This window comes from Elgaria multicarinata, chromosome 12 (assembly GCF_023053635.1).
Source record: "Elgaria multicarinata webbii isolate HBS135686 ecotype San Diego chromosome 12, rElgMul1.1.pri, whole genome shotgun sequence".
In the NCBI taxonomy this organism is placed as follows: Eukaryota; Metazoa; Chordata; class Lepidosauria; order Squamata; family Anguidae; genus Elgaria; species Elgaria multicarinata.
In genome coordinates, this window is record NC_086182.1 from 32,235,388 (window position 1) to 32,256,743 (window position 21,356).

The 21,356-nt window shown below is 41.9% G+C and overlaps 2 protein-coding genes across 3 annotated transcripts in view; both read right to left on the reverse strand.

Moving 5' to 3' along the window:
* DIXDC1 (DIX domain containing 1) overlaps nucleotides 1-21,356 on the reverse strand; it is a 309,778-nt gene that overhangs the window by 223,059 nt on the left and 65,363 nt on the right. The gene's annotated exons all lie outside the window — the stretch shown is intronic.
* SIK2 (salt inducible kinase 2) overlaps nucleotides 1-21,356 on the reverse strand; it is a 74,186-nt gene that overhangs the window by 50,979 nt on the left and 1,851 nt on the right. For both annotated transcript variants that reach the window (XM_063139311.1, XM_063139312.1), the window contains exons 2-3: nucleotides 9,297-9,413; nucleotides 6,033-6,096 (exon numbers count right to left, since the gene is read on the reverse strand). In XM_063139311.1, the coding sequence (XP_062995381.1) occupies nucleotides 6,033-6,096; nucleotides 9,297-9,413 (181 nt within the window). The remainder of the gene's footprint in view (nucleotides 1-6,032; nucleotides 6,097-9,296; nucleotides 9,414-21,356) is intronic.

Here is a 21,356-nt window from a genome sequence, read left to right on the forward strand (position 1 = left end):
GTCAGGGAGGTTTGAGAAAGCGTTTGTTGCTTAAAGAATTGAGTGCATGGAAGGTGCTTGGTGTAAGCAGAGTTCTCCAGGGCATCTTCAACGTCTGAGAATAATTTGGTGGTAGCGCTTTTAAGGCTGAAGAATGCTATAAGGACACTATGCGGCTATCCTCACTCACACGAAGCTCTGAATCATGCACGACCATACTAATTTTCATTCTGGTTATGTTCATGTGAACTACGAACGGCAGCCTTAAGTATTCACGGCATGGCGGATTGAGAAATTGGCTTGATTTAAATCACGATGTAAATCAGTAAGGAAAAAAGGGCCAATTTATGTCATTAATTTAAATTAAGTTTCCCATTGATAATTCATGTATTTCCTAAACGATGTTGCAAACCTGACCACCAAAACCTGTTCGTTTATAACTAGATAACACACCAATTAAATGTTCAGCAGAAAAAAAGAGGAGGAAACCTTTCAAGTGCAAAATGCAATTTTATTTTCTTTGCTGACTTTTTGCTGTTATCAACAGCAGCCTTGCTTTTGGGCTCTTATTCAAAAAGGAAAATAAAGCTTGTACACACGTGACTGATGAACACCCAGGACGCTGAAGTCTACAGCTCAATGACAATGCTTTTGAGGAAATATAGACAACTAGAACTTTTAAAATTGCTGCAAGTTCAGCCTCACTCAAGAGCCAAGCCACTAAACAAACAGGACGTGTTCATCTCAGCCAACCTCCACCTCCTCTGTTCTCCAATAACTAGAGGTTTTTCTGCCACAATCCAATGAACTTTATTCCAGTTGCTCTTCTTGGTGGTCAACAGGTCTTGTTTCCATCAAGCCAGGCCCTCCCCCAGCCCAACGACTAGAATCTCCACCAAATACCTACAATTTATATTAATGACAGTTAAGTTAACGATATTATCAATGCTGCAGTGTCACGTTGCCCTTTCTAGAATATCTAACACAGATCAGCAAGCAAGTAGTTCTAAGACGTGCAATCAATTTTTAAACAGGAATTCTGGAATGAACGCTGCTGAGTCTATTCTGTTCTTGGGATGGCATAACTGCTTATTCTTAATCCATTTTAGAAACACCAATATGCAAAATCTTTTCTTGAAAAGATTCAGAGTTTTGTTAAGTCATCTCATCTCCACTGCATTCATCTCTTTGCCTTATACAAATTAAACCCAACTGACAGCTTTTTAATTTGAAATTTTACACTTGCATGCAAGGGGGAAATTTTTTTTTTCTAAAGGAACTCATACCAAGTGAGGGAGGAAGCAGCAGCCAGGCACCTCTCCACCGTGCCTGGGTCCAGCTCCAGCTGAGAGCCCCCTCCCTCCTGCTGTCAACTGTCTCTGCAGAGGCCACCAGTGAGGGAGGAAGCAGCAGCCAGGCACCTCTCCACCGTGCCTGGGTCCAGCTCCAGCTGAGAGCCCCCTCCCTCCTGCTACCAACTGTCTCTGCAGAGGCCACCAGTGAGGGAGGAAGCAGCAGCCAGGCACCTCTCCACCGTGCCTGGGTCCAGCTCCAGCTGAGAGCCCCCTCCCTCCTGCTGTCAACTGTCACTGCAGAGGCCACCAGTGAGGGAGGAAGCAGCAGCCAGGCACCTCTCCACCGTGCCTGGGTCCAGCTCCGGCTGAGAGCCCCCTCCCTCCTGCTGTCAACTGTCTCTGCAGAGGCCACCAGTGAGGGAGGAAGCAGCAGCCAGGCACCTCTCCACCGTGCCTGGGTCCAGCTCCAGCTGAGAGCCCCCTCCCTCCTGCTACCAACTGTCTCTGCAGAGGCCACCAGTGAGGGAGGAAGCAGCAGCCAGGCACCTCTCCACCGTGCCTGGGTCCAGCTCCAGCTGAGAGCCCCCTCCCTCCTGCTGTCAACTGTCACTGCAGAGGCCACCAGTGAGGGAGGAAGCAGCAGCCAGGCACCTCTCCACCGTGCCTGGCTCCAGCTCCAGCAGAGAGCCCCCTCCCTCCTGCTGTCAACTGTAACTGCTGAACTTTACAACTAAGATTGTAGTGCCTGAATTTGCTTTCCTTTTCCCCCTCCTCCTCCTCCCTCCCAATCCCCTTTCCTTTTGTGTCATGTCTTTTAGATTGTAAGCCTGTGGGCAGGGACTGTCAAGAAATACTTTTGTAAGCCGCTGTGAGAGCCTTTTTTGGCTGAATGGCGGCATAAAAATCCTTAAATAAATAAATAAAAATAAATACCATTGTGTATAGTTTGTCAAGTCATTTCATAGGTATGATATTACAGCTGAGTTGTGCCTTCGAATAAGATAACAAACCTGAGCCTGATTTTTTTTTGCTAACAATTTATATAAAGGATCTGAATGATAGCAATGCAATAATTTCTACAAACAAGGGGATTCAGACATATTTTTCTAGAGTATCCCCCACCCCACAAAAGCTGCATGACAAGACACATAATTCAGAGAGGCTTCAAAAGCAGTTTGCAGAACGGAAAGGGTTTCTACTGCTCAAAGAAATGGGTTGTTCTGACAACAACACAATTGCATGGTTTCTTGTTGCAGGGTGGTTTGTTGTAACCCGTGAACTAACCCATACAGTCTGCTAGACACACTGATCCAGTTCACACATCACAACAACTTGAGTGTGCTAGTTCTGCTGTCTAATTGCTCTTGCTACAAGCAGGAAGACCTAAATAACCAAGGGACACTCCATTCCCTGGGTTGTTAAGCGTGATGTCTGAATTCTGAGTTTCCTCTCCAACAATGCAGCATTGCTGGTTCACACATCATGCTTAACAACCCAGGGACAGAGCATCTCTAGGCTATTTAGCTCCTGCTTACAGCTTCATTCATAACAACCCTGGGTTTTAAAAATTCCTGGGTTGTTGTGACATCTGAATTGGGCCTCTCTCATATCATGTTCAACAATATATAAGTACAGTACTACGCACAATAATATTGGTAGTTACTATACTTGCTAATAAATTTCAGGAAGCCTTATTTACACCACATGGATATAATCCAACAATAATCACTGCAGAAGAAGATCAACTAATCATAAATAAAAGAACATTAATTTTTGTCCTTGCACGCAGGCTGAGGCCCTCATTCAGGAATTTCCTCTCAAGAGATTTCTCTTGGAGCACTGAAGATTCATATTGCATTTAAGAGGTAACAACTGGGGCTTGCTCAAACGCTCTCTTAGTGAGCTGGCACTAAGGAACCGTGTCTCCCGAGCTCTTCGATTGGAACATGAGATGGGGAGAGGTAAAAATAAAGACAAGAACACACAATAAGATCTCACCCATTAGAAGATACTAAACAATACCATGAGGCACCACACCCGTAAGCCTGCCAAAGACAACCTGGAGTGCAGCCCTCCCTGCTGCTGAGGAAGTGAAGGCATGACATAAATAGCTTAAATTCTCCCATTTTATGCTATACGGAAATTGATATGAACAATTTGCATTGTTACAACTGACAAGGAGAACATTCTCATCGTGGACAGTAAAGGAAAACATCAAATCATCCCATTTTCCAGGAAGAGCCCCGGTTTATTATTATTCTTTTACTCATTGTCTTTTTATCCACCTTCCTCCAAAGACCTCGGGGTGGCATACATGCCTCTCCCCACACCCCTCCATTCTATACGAACAACCTGTGAAGTAGTCTAGGCTGAGGGATGGCAACTTGCTCAAGGTCACTCACTGTGCTTCGTGGTTGTTGAACTCTGGCCTTTCAACATTCTAGCCATTACACCACCATGCCTTTATTCGGGTAAACTCAAGAAAGCTACTCTGAAATGGGAACAGATATGCAGCACTTCTAACACACAATTATTCCCAACGATGTGTTGGGAAGCATACTGTTAGCATACTGTTAGTTAATATGGGAACTATACTGTTAGTTTTACTCTACCCTGTGCCTGTTTGGTGCATTCTCTTCCCCTCCTTATTGTTTTATTATGATTTTATTAGAATGTAAGCCTATGCGGCAGGGTCTTGCTATTTTATTGTTTTACTCTGTACAGCACCATGTACATTGATGGCGCTATATAAATAAATAAATAATAATAATAATAATAAGCATCGTCATACAAGACGTGACCAAGGCATATGATATATGAAGAAGTCTCCCTTAGCTAAATCATCCATCATCTTCCATCCTTTGCACAAACCAATGGTAAAACTGTGAAGTCTGGAAGGCACCCAAACGGTTTTCATATCCAGCTACCACACAGGGTGGCTGGATTAATTAGATTAAAGCTATCTCAAACTGATGGGGGAGGGAGGGAGGAAATACAGCTCATGAGTACAGCGCATGGTTTGCATGCAGAAGCTCTTGGGTCCAATCCCTCAGCAGATCCAGGTAGGGCTGGGAAGGAATCCTGACGGAAACCCTGGAGAACCTCTGCTGCCAGTCCGGGTTGACAGTACTGGGCTAGATGGACCAAGGGTCTGACTCAGTATAAGGCAGCTTCCTATGTTCCTGTGATGTTTAGGCACCCTTTCCCTAAAGCAGGGACAGGCAGCCTGCTTCTTTAGAAGTTTCAGACTACAATCCCCATAACCCCCAGCCACCATGGTGAATAGTCAGGGCTTATGGGAGTTGTAGTCCAAAACATCTGGAGGACACCATGTTGCCGACCTCTGCCGTAAAGGCTTCCGTAGTTGCTTGATACATCTTGCCCCATGGGGATGGGAGGAGAAACAGATTAGGCTTGAATTCAAAAGAAGAGAAACTGCAGAAGAGCAGGAAGAAAAGAAGAACAGGCCAGCAAAGACATGCCAGCCCCAAAGGACAAGAGATTCAAGTGCAGACCTGCGTGCAATTGGTTCCAGAATAGGTATATCCCCATCCATCTGGGCAAGTGAATCAAGCATCATCATCATCATGGCTTTTTCCTCCTCCCTCCCAATCGCTTTCCTTGTGTCTCTTGTCTTTTTAGATTGTAAACCTGAGGGTAAAGACTGTCTAATTATTGACTCTTATAAGCCGCTCAGGGAGTTTTTTGACTGAAGAGTGGAATAAAAACACTATGACTGAATGAATGACTGAATGAATAAATAAATAAATAATACAGCTTGTTCCCTTACCCAATTTGATATCTTGCAATCTGGAAGTGCTTACTACAGTTCCATTTAAGTCTGAACTGGTGCTACATAAATTCAGTGAGATAATAAAGACAATACCCCAGAGTCTACGCAGTGTTTTCCCCTCACTGCTGAGTAACCTCAAACTGGCCACAGGCTGCTGCAAAAAGGCAAGGGAGGAAAATGTTTCTAGGACAGACAGCCAAGACTTGCACAGATGTGATCCTTCTTCTAGAAATTAAATGCTGCCTTTGAAAAGCACGGGTTCAGAGTTCACCTGGGTCTCTTCTACCACCACCACGGCCAAGAGATTTGGCTTCTTAGGAATTTCTCTTGAGACCCCAAAGCTGTGCCTTTGCTTACAGCTCCAGGGCTGTTTTCTGGGCTGTAACCACAAAACCCTGCTACTACTGAAATGCTAAATGCTATAAGAATGTATCACTTCACCCCAAAACTAAAGCACAGGTCAGTTTGTCCATTAGGCAATGCGTGGTGTAGAGTGCTGGACAAGGGACTCAGCAGATCCTGGTTCTAGTCCCCAGATAGTCATGAAGCTCACTGGGTGACTTTAGCCCAGTCACTGACTCTCAGCCTAACCTACTTCACAGGGCTGATGTGGGGATAAAATGGAGGAGGAGGATAATCGAAGCCACCTAAAAGGTAGATATGTATGCAATCATAGATTTAAATATAAAATAATTTAATATTTTTCTGTGATAAAGAGCACCAAATAAATTAATTTAGTTACTCATTTAGCAAGAGGCAAAGCAATGCTCATGAATAAGTTTAATACAAAAGCTTCCTTTAAAAGAGAAGTTTAGTCAGTCTCAACAATACTATTAAATGTTACTTTAAGGTGCAGTACAGATGTAAAACGTCTATTTTTAAATATGAAAACAATCCCCAAATACGTCATACCACACAGTCATTGGAATAAACTAGTAAGTTATTTTTAGAGTGAGAAGGCTTACCAAATATTTCTCCATTTTTGGCATATTCTGTCACAAGGTACAACATGCTTTTGGTCTCCATCACCTGTTGATGGATAAATCATACATTAGCTTAATTCGGGAAAAGAGGAAAAACAACAAAATCTTGGCAGAGAGCATAGGGCTGGCACTAAATGAAAGTTCAGTTCAGTTCGACTGTTAAGATAACCAAGGTGGCTTGTCAATTAAAAATAAGGCAGGCTAGGAACGTTTTGATAAATGTAGGAAGCTGTACCTGAAGCCAGAAGTATTCTTTTTCAGGGTAACATAAAAAAGCATATGCAAAATGTAGGCAGGTATGTGGAAGCCACCAATTGTGACATATTTTAGGCATCAGTTCAAGACCACGGGGTTGAGCGGGGATCATCCTGACAGATGCACAACAACCCTGTCCCCAGTCCAGTCACACGGTTGATAGGAAGTCTAGGATCCTAGGCAGATTTTTAAAAACTGAATCTCAAAATGTAGCATTATTTCTACAAAGCAAATGAAAAAGTCACATTAATCTTGCTCTTAGTAGTTCCAATTTCCCTTATTTATTTATTTTAAAAAGGAACTATTATATATACATATCATGAAAAGGAGTGAGATACCCTTGATCATTGCTCAATGTGAGATTAGTTAACAAACATTCCTTAACTGCGTGTTTGTTGACTCTTATTAGCTAGCTGACCTCTGAGTGTTATCACACATGTGTGGCCGGGGTTAACCCATAATAAAAATGTAGATCTGTTAAAGGTGACTGCAAAAAGAGCATTCGTTGTAGCTAGCCACTTCCACAGCAAGATCCCAGAGTATTCTTTTTCACTACATGAAAACTCTCTCCTTTCTGCATTCCAAAGTGAAAAAGCAAAGTAACATGCTTGTTTCGTGTTATCAGAATTATTCTCATGATTTATAGGGTGCTGTCAAGATTAAGACATGATTTAATAAAATTGAACCAGTAGACTGTTTCCGCTGGTAAAATTAAAGCTAACAAGACAGACCTCATTAAATCAGATCTTTCCTCTTTAAATAGCAGGAAGGTTCCCATTTTGCTTAAGGCTCAACACTTAATGGGGGCAATCCGTTAATGTCACTGAGACATTCTGAGGGTAGCTCAGAAGTGGGACTCCGGTTGAAATTTACAATGGACACAATCCGCTGGGAACTTATTCGACGAAACTGTGTTCTTGAGTATACTGTTTTATATTGTTGTTTTATACTTGAATTGTCTTAATTTTGAAAACCGCCCAGAGAGCTTTGGCTATTGGGCGGTATAGAAATTCAATAAATAAATAAATAAATCTTCAATTCATTTCACTGAGCAAGGCACAGGAGTCATTCCAGAACTAGTATATTGTTTGCCCATATATTCAGCATCTAAATTCAATTTTGATTTACTCTATGGTGAATTTTTGACTCAAGTGAAGCACCACGTGTAAAATAAAACTGCAAAATCTGAGTATCAACTCTCAGCTTTGGTTCTATGCTTTGCTCCCCATTTCAAACACCTGCTTACCTAACCTAAAAGCGAAAAGCAGTCACACTTACGAATCAATGAATGTTTCTTTATAAGAGACAGCAAAATTAGTACCTGACTGACTAATATTTTGGGCAGTTTACAGAATGTGCTGCCCTTATAAATGCCATGCTACCATTAGATGCATGGGTTCTAAAGGAGGAGACATGGCCCTAGAAAATCTTTGATGGATACTTCTAGAACATGTATCCAATTAATGGTACGATGAAGTGCTTGCTGGTATATGTTTAAAGAGGAATGAAAGATAAAGGCATTCCAACATGATCTATTTAAAAAGTTTCAAACCGGTTTACTTTCATAGCTCTCCATAAAGGGAACTTTCTTTTTGTGAACCAACTAGGGAGGTGTACAGAAGAATTCTCAGAACCTTGACAAACAATTCACAGATACTTTGGGGGAAGCATTGGCACTTAAAACACATTCCATACCAATTCATATTTGTAGAGTAGATGTGCCCTTAGGTTCCGAATTAAGCATCAGCAACCCAAACACTCCAGTGGTCTCTGACTAACACATGAAAAACAACTGAGTCACCCCTGAAAGAGTGATGTTTTCCTCCCACTTCCTTACTATCCAGGTCTAGAGCAAAAGCTAAGTACTGTCATGGTGAAAAGTAAATCAGACACACTAGGCAGATTTTAAAAATAATAATTTCCCCCAATTAAACCACACACAGTAACATAGCCCACATTCAAAGCTTTAACCCATCTTTAAAAGTTCAGTTTCACACAATGACATTTACTGAATCATGTATTGCACTATTGAGCTCCTAGTCACAGGGGTATTCAGAACAAGCTGCAGACTAGACAACAAACAGGACCCCATGAAAGATGAAGTCTGATTGATCCACCTGACCTCATGGCAGCTTACGGTCTAGATAGAGGCAATACATTCAAGCAATCAGCCACGTTCACACAAAATGCTAAGAAAGATCCCTCATTTATTGTTCACAAGTGAGCGTGCTGATGCACACTACTACCCGATCACTTCCACTTCCCCCTCCTGCAAGTAGAAGTGGCTAAACAGGAAGTTCACCAGAATGGAAAACTTTAGTGTTATGTCTGAACCTGGGTTGCTGCTCCTCTAACAAGCCCGGATGCGGAAGCCAACTTCAAACCCTGGTTTGTTACAGAAGCAACAAGTCAGGAGTCCCAGTTTGGATGTAACAACCACCTTTTCTTCCCTGGTAAGTTCCTGGTTGGCTTAGCCAGTTCCACTTGGAAGAGGAGCCAAGTGGGAGCAATCAGGCAGTGTGCAGCAGCACAGTTGCCCGTGAATGATAAGTCAGGATTCTGAAGAATTCTGGCCTAGCATTTTGTGAGAATACGGCCACTGAGTTTCCATGCTGAGCAGATTCCCTGCAGCCTAGCCTAAACACTACAGAGGTTGTTCCTGTCAACAAGAGTCTTGCACTGACTGAGTAAACTGTCAGTTGTTTAGTTCTCCTTGCCTCTGGCTGTTCAAGTCAAGGGAAGTTCAGCCCTGTGAATTAATGAATTATTCAAGGCCATTCAGATGTCAACATTCGCAAAGAATCAAGTAAAAAACACACCCGAAATATACAGATTTTACCAATTATTTTCAGATTCGTGAACCAGCATTCATTTAATTACCACATAAAAACAACTGCCGGACAAACATACAATACGGGACTTCACTGGGCAAGGAGCTTCATTCCGACAAATCCTTAACTCTTAGGCCTGGCAAGCAAGAGTGCTACGCACCTGATAGAGCTTGATAATGTGTGGGTGGTCCAGCATCTTCATTATCTGCACTTCACGATAAATTTTTTCCAGGTTCACAGAATCTAGCTGAGATTTGTCAATGATTTTTATCGCCACCTAGAACCAAATACAAAAAGAATTTGAAAGTCACTTTTGCCAAACCAGATTGCCAAGGTTGCAAATAAATGGCTACAAACCCATTCTCCCATTATTTAAAGAGATGCACTTGCTATGCTCTAGCATTCAAGTGTTATTGCACTTGAATGCTAAATTAGGGCTGTGCACGGACCCCCCGATCCACTTCGGATCCCGATCTGCAACTTCCGGATCAGGTCTGCTCCGCACCGATTTGCCAGTGGTCCGCTTCGCTTCGCTGCAGAGCTCTGGATCCAAATTGGAGCTCTGCAGCGGCGGTGGCAGGTTAGGCCCCCTCCCTCCTCCTCCCTTACCTGCGTCCGTCTGTGATCTGGCGGCTGGTTCAACTGAGCCCGAGGACTCAAACAGGAAGACCAGGCTGCTATTTGAGTCCTCGGGCTCTGTTGAAGCCGCTGCCGGCCCACAGACGGACACAGATAAGACCCTTCCCCCTTACCTGGCTCCACCTCCGTCACCACATGTGGCGGCGGCAGGGCCAGGTAAATCCCCCCCCTCGCGCACACCACTTACCTGGCCTGTCGCAGCCCGTCGCCAACTTCACTAGAGCCTGTGGCTCAACCTGGAACTGGGGCCTACACTTCCAGGTTGAGCCATGGGCTCTAGTGAAGCCGGCAAAGGGCCGCGACAGACCAGGTAAGACCCCCCTCCCCCCTTACCTGGCTCTGCCGCTGTCGCCGCATGGGTGGTGGCAGCAGCATCAGGTAAGGCCCCCTTACCTTTTTTTCGGAGCTCCAGATCGAGGCGAAGGATCCGCCTTCATCTCGATCCGCTCCGTGACGCTTCACTGCCCCCCCGATCCTCTTCGCCTCCGCCTTAAGGGGAGGCGAAGCACCCCGATCCGCTTCTGCTTCTCCGACCCAAAAAGAAGCGGAGCACAGCCCTAACAAAAATGAAATATTTTGGAGGGAGTTTGGAAATACCCTAGCATTATAGTAAAGCCATGTTGAACACTTCTGATACAACAGAACAAACACATCCAGACTCTTGGCCAGAACTTTAGTAAGAGCAAGTTTACATTTATTTATATGCAGGAGAGTCTATTTACACACTTTGTTTGCGCTAAGGAGGAGCAGGATATTTTAAAATAAAACACTTAAGACTTGAGGTAGATGGTGAGGGCAGAAATCTTCTAGGAGAAAGATTTGTCACAGAAATGAAGACCTCCACAGTATTTTCCCCTATGCCTTTTCATTTTATCTGTTGCTGTTTGTATAATTACGCTGATGAAGACCTGATTTTCTTGCTTACTCTTACAAGAAATGTAAGAAATCACCAAGCCTGCCATTTCTTGCCATACTGGAAATGGCCAAGAAACATCAGTCAAGTTGCCTTTTGATTAAAAATACATAATCTGACGTTGTAAAAAGACCAAAAGACACGCTCAATAGCAAACTTTAAAACACAGGATGAAAAAAGAGGAACCACAAAGGTCATCACTATTTAAGTTCTTCATATCATGTTTTAGAGCAGAAACAAAAACCAAGCACCTCAGTAACATCACAAAATGTTCTTCAAAAATGTACCAGCACAGTGAATAATATATACACGGGACCAGATCCAAAAAACTGCATGATTCAGTCTACAAGCTTAAGGGGGGCTTGAATCTGTGTTCCTTTAACAGTGCCCAGGCTATTTGAGAAATCTCCCATGAAACTGGAGGGAGTTTCCAAAGCAGTTGAGGGTCTGTTGTTGATTTGCAGGGGTGGGAAGCAAAAGCACAGACACATGCACACACAAACACACAATGATGTCAGGGAATGGACACACACAACCCCAAAGTAGTTTTTGGATCCCAGTCAAAAATGCCTCAAAGCCTTTTCCCACTAGAAATACATGACTTTATTTTTTACAAAACAATCCCAATGCCCACTCTACCATTAAGAAGAATCCCCCACCAAAAAGAGAAAGTGTTCTTGAATGCAAAATACAATTTAAGCACATGCTCACGTCATATTCAGTCAGAAAATAAAATCAATGTAGTTTGAATTATTGCACGCTCTCCATTTTAACTGTGATTCATATATAAAAAAATCACACTACTGAGACTTGAGTGTAAACTCTCCTTAGGGAAACCCAAACCACTTGAACCCACTAAATACAGCTCAATTAATCTACAAACTAGTTTTGGGCTTGCAAGACCCCCGATTCTCTGCTAATGTTGGAACATTAAGAGTTATAAAGAAATGCAGTTACAGGTTCACAGATTCATTTTAAAGGCAAATGAAAACAAAAAAAGACGTGAGAAATTTGCAACTGAAACGCTACGTGGATCACTGCGTGACCATTATTCCAATGACAGAGCGGAATGACCAGCGGAAAACGGTAGCAATGGTTAACACCAGACGTACACCCACCCACACCCAGGCAGTCTTGGTAGCACAGAACTGCTTTAATAGAGAATGCCAGGGGACCACAAATCTGGACAAAAGGGGCGTACAAACATATGGTCAGCGGCCCATCAATGGTGGCACACTCCCTCCACACTCACTAACCCCCCCAAATCTTGGGGTCTTAGGCTGGCTTTTAGGCAGTGCAAGTCATGATGGCTTTTAAGTATGAAGACCTTACAGAGGTTGAGGTTTGTTTATGGTATGTTTTGTTTCAAGCTGATTTTAACAGAATATTTGGTTCACATGTTTCCCCATGTATTATTATATGCCCCGTGCCTTGGATATGGGGCAAGATAGAAAACTGAACCAAAAAGGAATGGCGAAGGATTGATAGAAGAATTGCTAGCACACATCTATCTGAATTTCCATGATTCCCTCGGTCCTTTTTATAGTATATACTATAATATACTAGCTACAGTTATCCATGCTCTGATAACCTCTCGTTTGGATTACTGCAATGCGTTATATGTGGGGCTGCCTTTGAAAACGGTCCAGAAACTTCAGCTGGTACAAAATAGGGCAGCCCGTTTACTAACAGGGACTGGCTGGTGAGATCACATCATGCCAGTCCTTTTACAACTTCAATGGCTGCCAGTCCAGGTCCGGGCCCAATTCAAAGTGCTAGTATTAGCATTCAAAGCCCTAAACGGTTTGGGGCCAGGTTATTTGAAAGAAGGCCTCCTCCCATATGTGACTGCCTGGACGTTAAGATCATCCACAGGAGTCCTTCTCCGTGAGCCCCTACCGAAGGAAGTGAGGCAGGTGGCTACTAGGAGGAGGGCTTTCTCTGCTGTGGCACCCCGGCTGTGGAACTAGCTCCCCAGAGAGGTTCGCTTGGCACCTACATTGTTTTCTTTCCATCGCCAGCTGAAGACCTTTTTATTTTCTCAGTATTTTAACACCTAATTTAACTTAAATTTAAACTTTGCTGTTTTAATCTCATATTTTAACCTTTATTAATTTTTGCTGTGTGATTTTATTCTGGTCGTGCTTTTTATATTGTATTTTGTATTTGTGATTTAAATTTGTTGGTTGTTTTTATGCTCGTCATGGTTTTAATTTTTGTGAACCGCCCAGACAGCTTCGGCTATTGGGCGGTATAAAAATAAATAAATAAATAAATAAAATATTTAATAAGTCATACTATCTTATTTGGCTGTGGAGAAATTATGAGTATTATGAATATCTGTCATAACACCAGAACATTTGGTTGTCCAATGAATGGTGGAAGATTCAAGACAGACAAAATAAAGTACTGCCAAAGGAAGTGAGGCAGGTGGCTACCAGGAGGAGGGCCTTCTCTGCTGTGGCACCCCGGCTGTGGAATGAGCTCCCTAAGGAGGTTCGCTTGGCACCTACATTATATGCTTTTAGACGCCAGGTGAAGACCTTTTTATTCTCCCAACATTTTAACAATCTATAAATTTTAAATAACATGGTTTTAAATTTGTAATTTTGCATTGCTGCTGTTTTTATCTGGTTGAGCTTTTACATTGTATTTTATATTATGGTTTTATACTGTTGTTTTATATTTTGAATGGTTTTAATTTTTGTGAACCGCCCAGAGAGCTCCGGCTATTGGGCGGTATAGAAATGGAATAAATAAATAAATAAATAAATACTTCTTCACGCAGCACAAAGTTAAACTATGGATCCCGCTTTCACAAGATGCAGTAATGGCCAACAACGTGGACAGTTTTAAGAGGGGATCAGACAAATTCATACATGATATACTGCTATCAATGGCTACTACTTCCACTCTTAAAGGTGGCCTAAAATACTTTTAAATGAATGTAAATAAAATAATGAATATATCTTACCACCGCATCACAGTCAGTATACGTTTAAATACCAGTGGGTGGGGTACATGAATGGGAGGGGACCATTGCATTAATTTCCTATTTGTGGGTTTCCTGGTCACTGTAGAAACAAACTGCTCGACTAGATAGGCCTTTGGTCTGATCCAGCAAGACTTTTCTCATGTTCTTATATCAAATAATCAGAATTTTTAGTACAGGCAGTCTCCTGATTCAGCGAAGGACCTGTACTAGAAATGAATGTATGGGTCTCTTATGATCTTACAATTCCTTCATGAAATTTTCTTGAGCAAAAATATCTGAAAGAGTATATTTAGCATGCTAAAGAGATCATTTTCCATTTATAAGACATCTCTAATGGCTACTGAAAAATTCCACAGGTGCTACCCGACCCACAGCAAATACACCAAAGGAAACAAAGTTCTTTGGAGGTGGACAACAATTTGAACCTGATGGAATGGAGGGAGATATCTTTCTCTTACGTGGGTGAAGTGCTGCTAATTGAAATGACTTCAGTGTCTGTATATCCACAGCTTAAGGCTCTGACCCTGCAAAGAGATGCTTAAAGGCTTATACTTTCTTTGTGTAAGATCATGCATGCATTTAAGAATAGTGTAATTCTTCTGAAGAGGAATAAAACCCACACATCCTTTGTTTACCCAACAGGTAACCAACCTGAGAAAATGTCACAATATATTATTAGGATTAGCACTACTTTTAAAGCAGAATAAAAGATAGATGAATCATGAGAATATCAACATTTACTAGAAACAGGTTAGAATAGAAATTCTTATCCATTCCAGACACCTTGCTTGTCATTCACCCAACATATCAGGGAAAAGAAAGGGTGTGGAAGGCTTTACCCCACAAAGATTTAAAAGCATTTGATTTGGAGTCACAATAATGCTCAGGTAAGGCCTGTATCTTGTCAGTAGCAGTCCTGGATCTCAAATAAGAGGCCTTTTCCAGCACTGCTATCAATGAAACTAGGATCTGCCCTATGTCCATCTCTGACCCATAATACACTTTCCCCTCTGCTTGCTTATATAGATGGCAGGAACACACACCAGCAACTGGGCTACCAATATGTTATATTTCCCAAGCTGGGAGTATGGCTGATGATGTCACAAGATTGCCAACTCTCCTCCACCCCACCACAAAAGTACAGTTATAACTATATTACAGCATGAAAAATGGCCATGGGCTTGACTATATGCATACTTATCACAGGAGAAAGACCATCGCATCATTTTAATCAGCCTTACTTGAATGAATTACACATACAGCTACTAAACACCTTTGCTGTAGGGACGCTAAGCTACTGCAGGAGATTTGGGGATTGCCATTGCTTCTGCATAGCAATTCTAAGGCATTATTTTTCATTCATATTCATGGCAGCTGATCCTCCATTATGCATAAAAGCGGGGTGGCAAGCAGCGTTGACTTAAAGGTGGTTGCAAGCCAAGTAAAACTCAGAGGGCAAACACAACCATTTGCTCTTGTTACTTTGGAAGCAGCTCCTGATGACAAAACAAACCCTAATTTACCCCCCCCCCAATGCAATTATTTATAAATGTTTGGCATAACAGTTTCTGCACATAGAGCTTAGTAGTTCCCAAAGTGGAACATGGTTACGTCTATGCCTTCTAAGATGTGTAATAAAAGCCTTACTCAAAGACGATGTGGAGTCTCCAAAAAATTAGGAAGGTATTTCTTGATGACCCCATCTAACTTGAAAAGAGTCCAAAATAAGTAGCCGATGAATAAATGCTATGATAGAGGAAGTGTAACTACCAAAGAGGTAACCACAGGTTTAACTTCCAATTCAGAACAGTGACGAAGATAAAGACAGGATTCCAGGTGAGGTATAGATGCTGCAACAAAAACCGAATTACTGAATCGCTTTTTAAAGCCACAGTTTTGAAAAATGGCCTAGCAGTTAAGCAGACTGAAAATGCTGCACAAAGGGGAACGTGGATTTGGGGATAACAGCTCTGATCTGCCCAAATGCATTCTAATTATATTCAAGTTCATTTATATTTTTGATTCAAATACAATTTCAATGGGAGATATTTATCTTCTCAGCATTTATTTGTGGCCAAGTCCACAAATAAAGCTTCTAGGAAGAACCCCCCAAAAGAGAGAATATATTTAAAAAGAGCGGAGGCATTAGTTTTGCTGTAAGCCTTGGTTCCCGTTTCACAGTGTTAATCCAACTCACTGCTACTCCTTCATTCTCTCCACACTGCAGATATCTGCTACCAATATAACCTTTCCAAACAATGACGAAATAAATTATTTCATCTGAAGGTCTGCAAGCTATGCAGTTCCAAGAAATTCAGTTCTCAGTAAGTCAGATGCTTCTCAGCAAATCCAAGTCAGCCAGCGTCACTGGCCTTCCACATATTTCCTCAACTGTGGAAACCTAGAACGGGGTGGGGTGGAAGACTCCCTACTAAATTAATTCCACAGCATTTTGATTATAACTGACTTTCTAGAAACTCTTCTGTAATTCCAGCCTTCATTGTCAAATCTTTCTTTACAGAACACTCTGCCACCTTCGTATTTTTGTATTTTATTAACCAGCCTGTCATGTTCACTTTTCATAGTGTTCCAGTACACTTCAAATTTCTTTTCAGAAACATTGCTAGACATTACTGAAGATAACACTTTTTCAGCCTAAGTAAAGTAGCAGCAGCTATGAAGCATCACTTTTTGCAAATGTATACCTGATCTGAGTAACACAGTACCAGGTGCTTCGAGTGTTAACAGTCCAGTGTGCATACATAATCTAAATAGAATTCGCCACTGTAACACTTAACTCCACCAAATGCATTATTTTAGCTTTCTAAATCCTTTCCTGATGAAGTTTGTCAATTCAATTCTTTCCACTGTTTAGGATCTCATTCCTTACAGAGACAAATCTCCTCCGGCAAGCCATTCCACAGTCTGGGGGCGACAGAAGAAAGGTCCTCTGGGTAACAGTTGTCAGCCTAGTTTTTGGCTTACTGAAATAAGTTCTCCCCAGAGGACCTGAGTGTGTGGGGCGGATCATACGAGAGAAGGCGATCTTGCAAGTAACCTGGACCCAAACCACGTACGGTTTTAAAGGTAAATACCAAGCAAAATACTGGCCAATATCCACCAACAACCCTGACAAATGCAACCAACACTCTGATTTGACAGGCAAGTTCTATATTCTTAATAATATATAATACAATATGTAGTTGATGCAGGGACTATTTCAAAACCATGCATGACTCTGTCTAAATAGCAGCTTCCCATACTGATGGTTACATGATTAAGCGCAAAAGTAGAAGTTCAAAAAGCAGTGGGGGTAGAAATAAAGCAGAGTCATGGATGGTTTTGTTCAACCATCTTCCTGCCTGCCAGCCAGCGATCCTTTGCTCAAACTGCCATCAATAGTGAACCCAAGAATCCCCAAGATGCCATTTAAACCACGGCGAATTCGGTACAATCATTGTGCAGCTTACAGGTGTCAGGTACACTGCCAAATAAGCATGTTCGATACCCAGAAGAGTTCTCCGGAAAAACTACAATTCAAAATTATTTACCTTACAGACTGTCTTCTGCCAGGCACACAATCATCACATATCTACATCACATGGATGTGCTTATGAATCAGTATATTAAAACCTCCAAATTTCCCTCCACAAAGTGTGCATTGCCATTGCATAAATAGTTTCTGAACATAAAACACTATTGGACACTTCTATTAGCACACACATGCTTCCACTTCCCTAAACAACATAGAAATGGGGTGTCGTTCATTATATCCAAACCCAGAAACTCTGCGCTGTTTAGGGGTTAAACAACCCAGAGTTAACCCAGAGTTTGTTGTTGGGTTAACTCGGAGTTGTTTAACCCTTAAACCAAAAAATTCCAGGCGGATGTAACGATAACTCAGGGATGGGGAATTCCTGGGCTGTTTAGGAAAGTGGAAACAATGGGCACACAGGAGGTAGTGCACTCACTCGTTACTACACGGCCACAACTAACTATTATTCATTATTATTATTATTATTATTATTATTATTATTTCTACTTAAAAAAAGGCACTTGGGGCGATTTACAGAACCAATGAAAAATGATTAAAACAATACATTAAAATGCAATAGAATCACAACAATTACAGAAAACTTATTATTAAAAACAGCACCCAACCCACCAGACCCACTTATAGGTTAAAAGCCTGCTTAAATGAAGCAGTTTTTGCCTGCTGGCAGAAGGACATTAAAAAGGAAGCCAAGGGAGCCTCTCTGGGAAAGAATTAAACAATCCATAGTCAGCCATTATGTGTGAACTCAACCTTCCCGAACCTTTTGCCCTCCAGATGTGTTAGACTGCAATTCCCATCATGTTGAGCTGTTTATAACTTCTATTATTTTTCACTGTCTTGAGAAAATAATTTAACTTTTTTTTGACAGCACTACCTAGGAGCATAAAGCTCCAAAAAAGGATATGGTCAGTAAAGGTGAAATGCAACACAAAATTTAAGGAAGGGAGTATTAAAAATAATATCCAATAGCTACTCAAAATGTAATCTAGAATGTGCAGTTCAATAGGTTGGACCCTGACTTAGTCAAGCTTAGAGTATACTGAGTTGTAGCCAGATTGCATAATGCTTAGAGTAGACCCATGGAAATCAATGGGACTTATATTAGTCATGACTAACTTAGATCCAATTGATTTCAACGGATCTACTCTAAACATTACGCGGCCTGGCTACAAACCAATAGGATCCTCTTTTCTTGACATAGTTTATTGAGTGATTGATACCAAGAAAGAAAAGATATCTACAGTTCTTAACCCCATTTCTACCTACCTAAGCAAATGTAGTAATTGTGAGGGTTTCTTTTTAAAATGTATATAGCTCCTCAATCTTATTTGGGACTTTCAGGAAGCATAAGGTACTACTTTTAAAACACAAATAACTGTAAAGCCACATAAAATCGGCCTGGGAACTAATCTCCATTATGAACAAACTTTCAGATGCTTAAATAATAATAATAATAATAAAGCATATGTTTGAGTTTAATATAATCCCACTAAAATGGCTTCAACCATTCATTTAGTATGTAACCCAGCTACCTATTTATCAAATAAACTGTCATTACATGTGCCCTCTGCTTTTTTTCTCCTGTTTCTTGTATTGTATTTAATGTGTAGCTTGCATTCAGAGAGACTCCTTTGGCCTTAATTTAGTACACAGACAGAATGATTCATAAGATTGGAAGGTAAAATAGAACCATCCTTCTTTAAGTTGACTCCAGGTCAAGGGAAATAGTTTTGTGATCTGCCCACAATGGATGCATAACTTAACACTTTGAGGTTTGACTTTTGTGATTTGTAATAAACTAAGGTCTAGTTTACACAGCTGCTATCATTCCTGTCCAAGGAAAAAATTGAAGAATGAAGACAACTGATTCGTAGCGTGCAACACAACAAGCACTTCCACCACCCTGATTCCAATATGCACCCACAAATTAGGCCTGGGGCATGCTAGGAGCAAAAGAAGAAGTAAAGTTTTCAAGGTCTGCCAGCATGACTTGCTTTGGAAGCTCTGAGAAGTAAAATGAATCACCTCTCCTCAATTCCTCTTCTTTCCCTAACTGAGCAAATAATGCCACCAGCTGAAGAAAAACTGGCAGGACTATGCCAAGACTAGTCCAGGCTTGGGGTAGGTTCTTCACCTCCTTTGCTGTTGCTATGAAAAAAGGCACAAAGGAAGTTATATACCCCACTCCATTCCAAGCTACTGGAAAGGAAGCGACTGTGGTCAAGGCTACGAGGACAAAGGGAAGGCACAGTTCAGCTATGCCTTCCAAGAGAAGAAGCTATTAACAGCATTTGGCAGCTACCTGGCTAAGAAATTATAACATCTTCCAGAGTGCCAGCAGAGGACCGGTTCCTTTGGTGCCAGGAATTGTCCTGGTGGCTGGCAAGACACACCCACACCTCTGACCTTGCTGCATCTCTTATGCTCAGGGACTCCACTTTAAAAAAATAAGTTCTCTTCTCTTTCCATGCCAGAAGTCTATCCTCCTTTTTAAATTACAACACTCTTTCGTCATGCAAGGCATCCCCTTTCTCAAACAAACCTCCCCGTCTCATGTCCCCCCCAAACATGTACCATGATCAAAATCATCGTAAAGCAACCTTTCCTCTAGGTGTAGTTGCCTTTCTGATTCAAAATCCTTTTAAGTAAGTTAAAATATTTATATACTGCCCTTCATCTTTAACTATCAGGGGTTTGCAAAATGTGATTACAGTTTTAAAAGAAAGCCAAGTATCCTTTTGATAGGAAAGAAAATAATATTTTTATCACCCTATGCCTGCTCCTGCATTCTGGTGGACCTCTTTATCCATTCCCTCCCCCTCGCTCTAGTACTAGTTCCAGTCTTTTAAGCTACTGCTCCATTTACAAAAGGAATGCTTCAAATTTCTCACTGCCGTGCCCTCACAAGACGGAGCACCTTTTAGAGGGGTCAACCTTTCACCAGAACACTGCCCGGCTCCCCACGAAGAGGGCAATCTCACAATTTATTTATTATTTCTTACATTTATATCCTACCTTTTCTCTGGGACCCCCAAGTGGCTTACATGATCTTCCTCCTCTCCTTTTTATCCTCAGAACAATCCTTTGAAGTAGGTTAGATTGAGAGTCAGTGACTTGCCCAAAGTCAATCAGTAAGCTTCATGGCCAAGTGGCAACATGAACATGGGTCTCCTACACCATAGTGGTTCTCTACTATTATTCTTTGGCTATTCCAAACCCTTTCTCTGGGGCTCTCTCAACTCCAAAACCCCTCCACACACAAGATGTCCCTTGTCCTAAAAGGTCTCTTTCACCTTTTCTTCTGGGTACACTGTTTCCCTTTCTTTGAAGAAGTAGTCTGTCACCTTTTGAAGAACACTGTTGATTACCCACTTTGGAGGCTCTTGACCTCCTTATCTGGGTCTTCTGTGGGAGGACATCACAGTGAGTCCTGCCACACATACCAACTCCATCCCCCTTCCCCTTCTGATAAGGCTCATCCAGTTTTGGGAGGAGTTTGTGGGTCCGATCTCTCTACCCCAATGTCCTGTAGACCATCACCTCTGCACACCATGCTTCCACATCCAGAAGATGTGTGTTGCATACAGGTAATTTCCTGGATATAATGCTCCACTCTCCAGACTGGGAGGAAGGCAGAGACGAGGATTCTCCTTCCCGAGATGAAATATATCTTGCATTACTATAACCTTTCTTTCCAGGGTACAGTAGTACTTATTCAGGAAGCCAGATAAAATGGGCAGGTACCTGTTGCTCTGAAGGGGGGGGGGGCTTGTGCTAAGGAAACACTTCCTCTTGGGGTCACCATCACACATATTATTTATTTATTGCATTTCTATACCGCCCAATAGCCGAAGCTCTCTGGGTGGTTTTCAAGAATCATGCTCTGCTGCCGTAATGGCGTGTGCACCCTTCCCACTGAAAGGAGTACCACTATTTATGAGGTGAGCATATCCTTGAAGGGATATCTCCTCTCTGGTGAAGGCAACTCTCTCCTGAAATTCCCCCTACTCTTTCCTAAGGAGCCGCTTTATTTGGATGGCTTCCACACTTCCAAGAAAAAGGAACGACAAGAGACACAACAGTTTTAAAGGTCTGTTTAAAAGCCAGCAAGTATAGG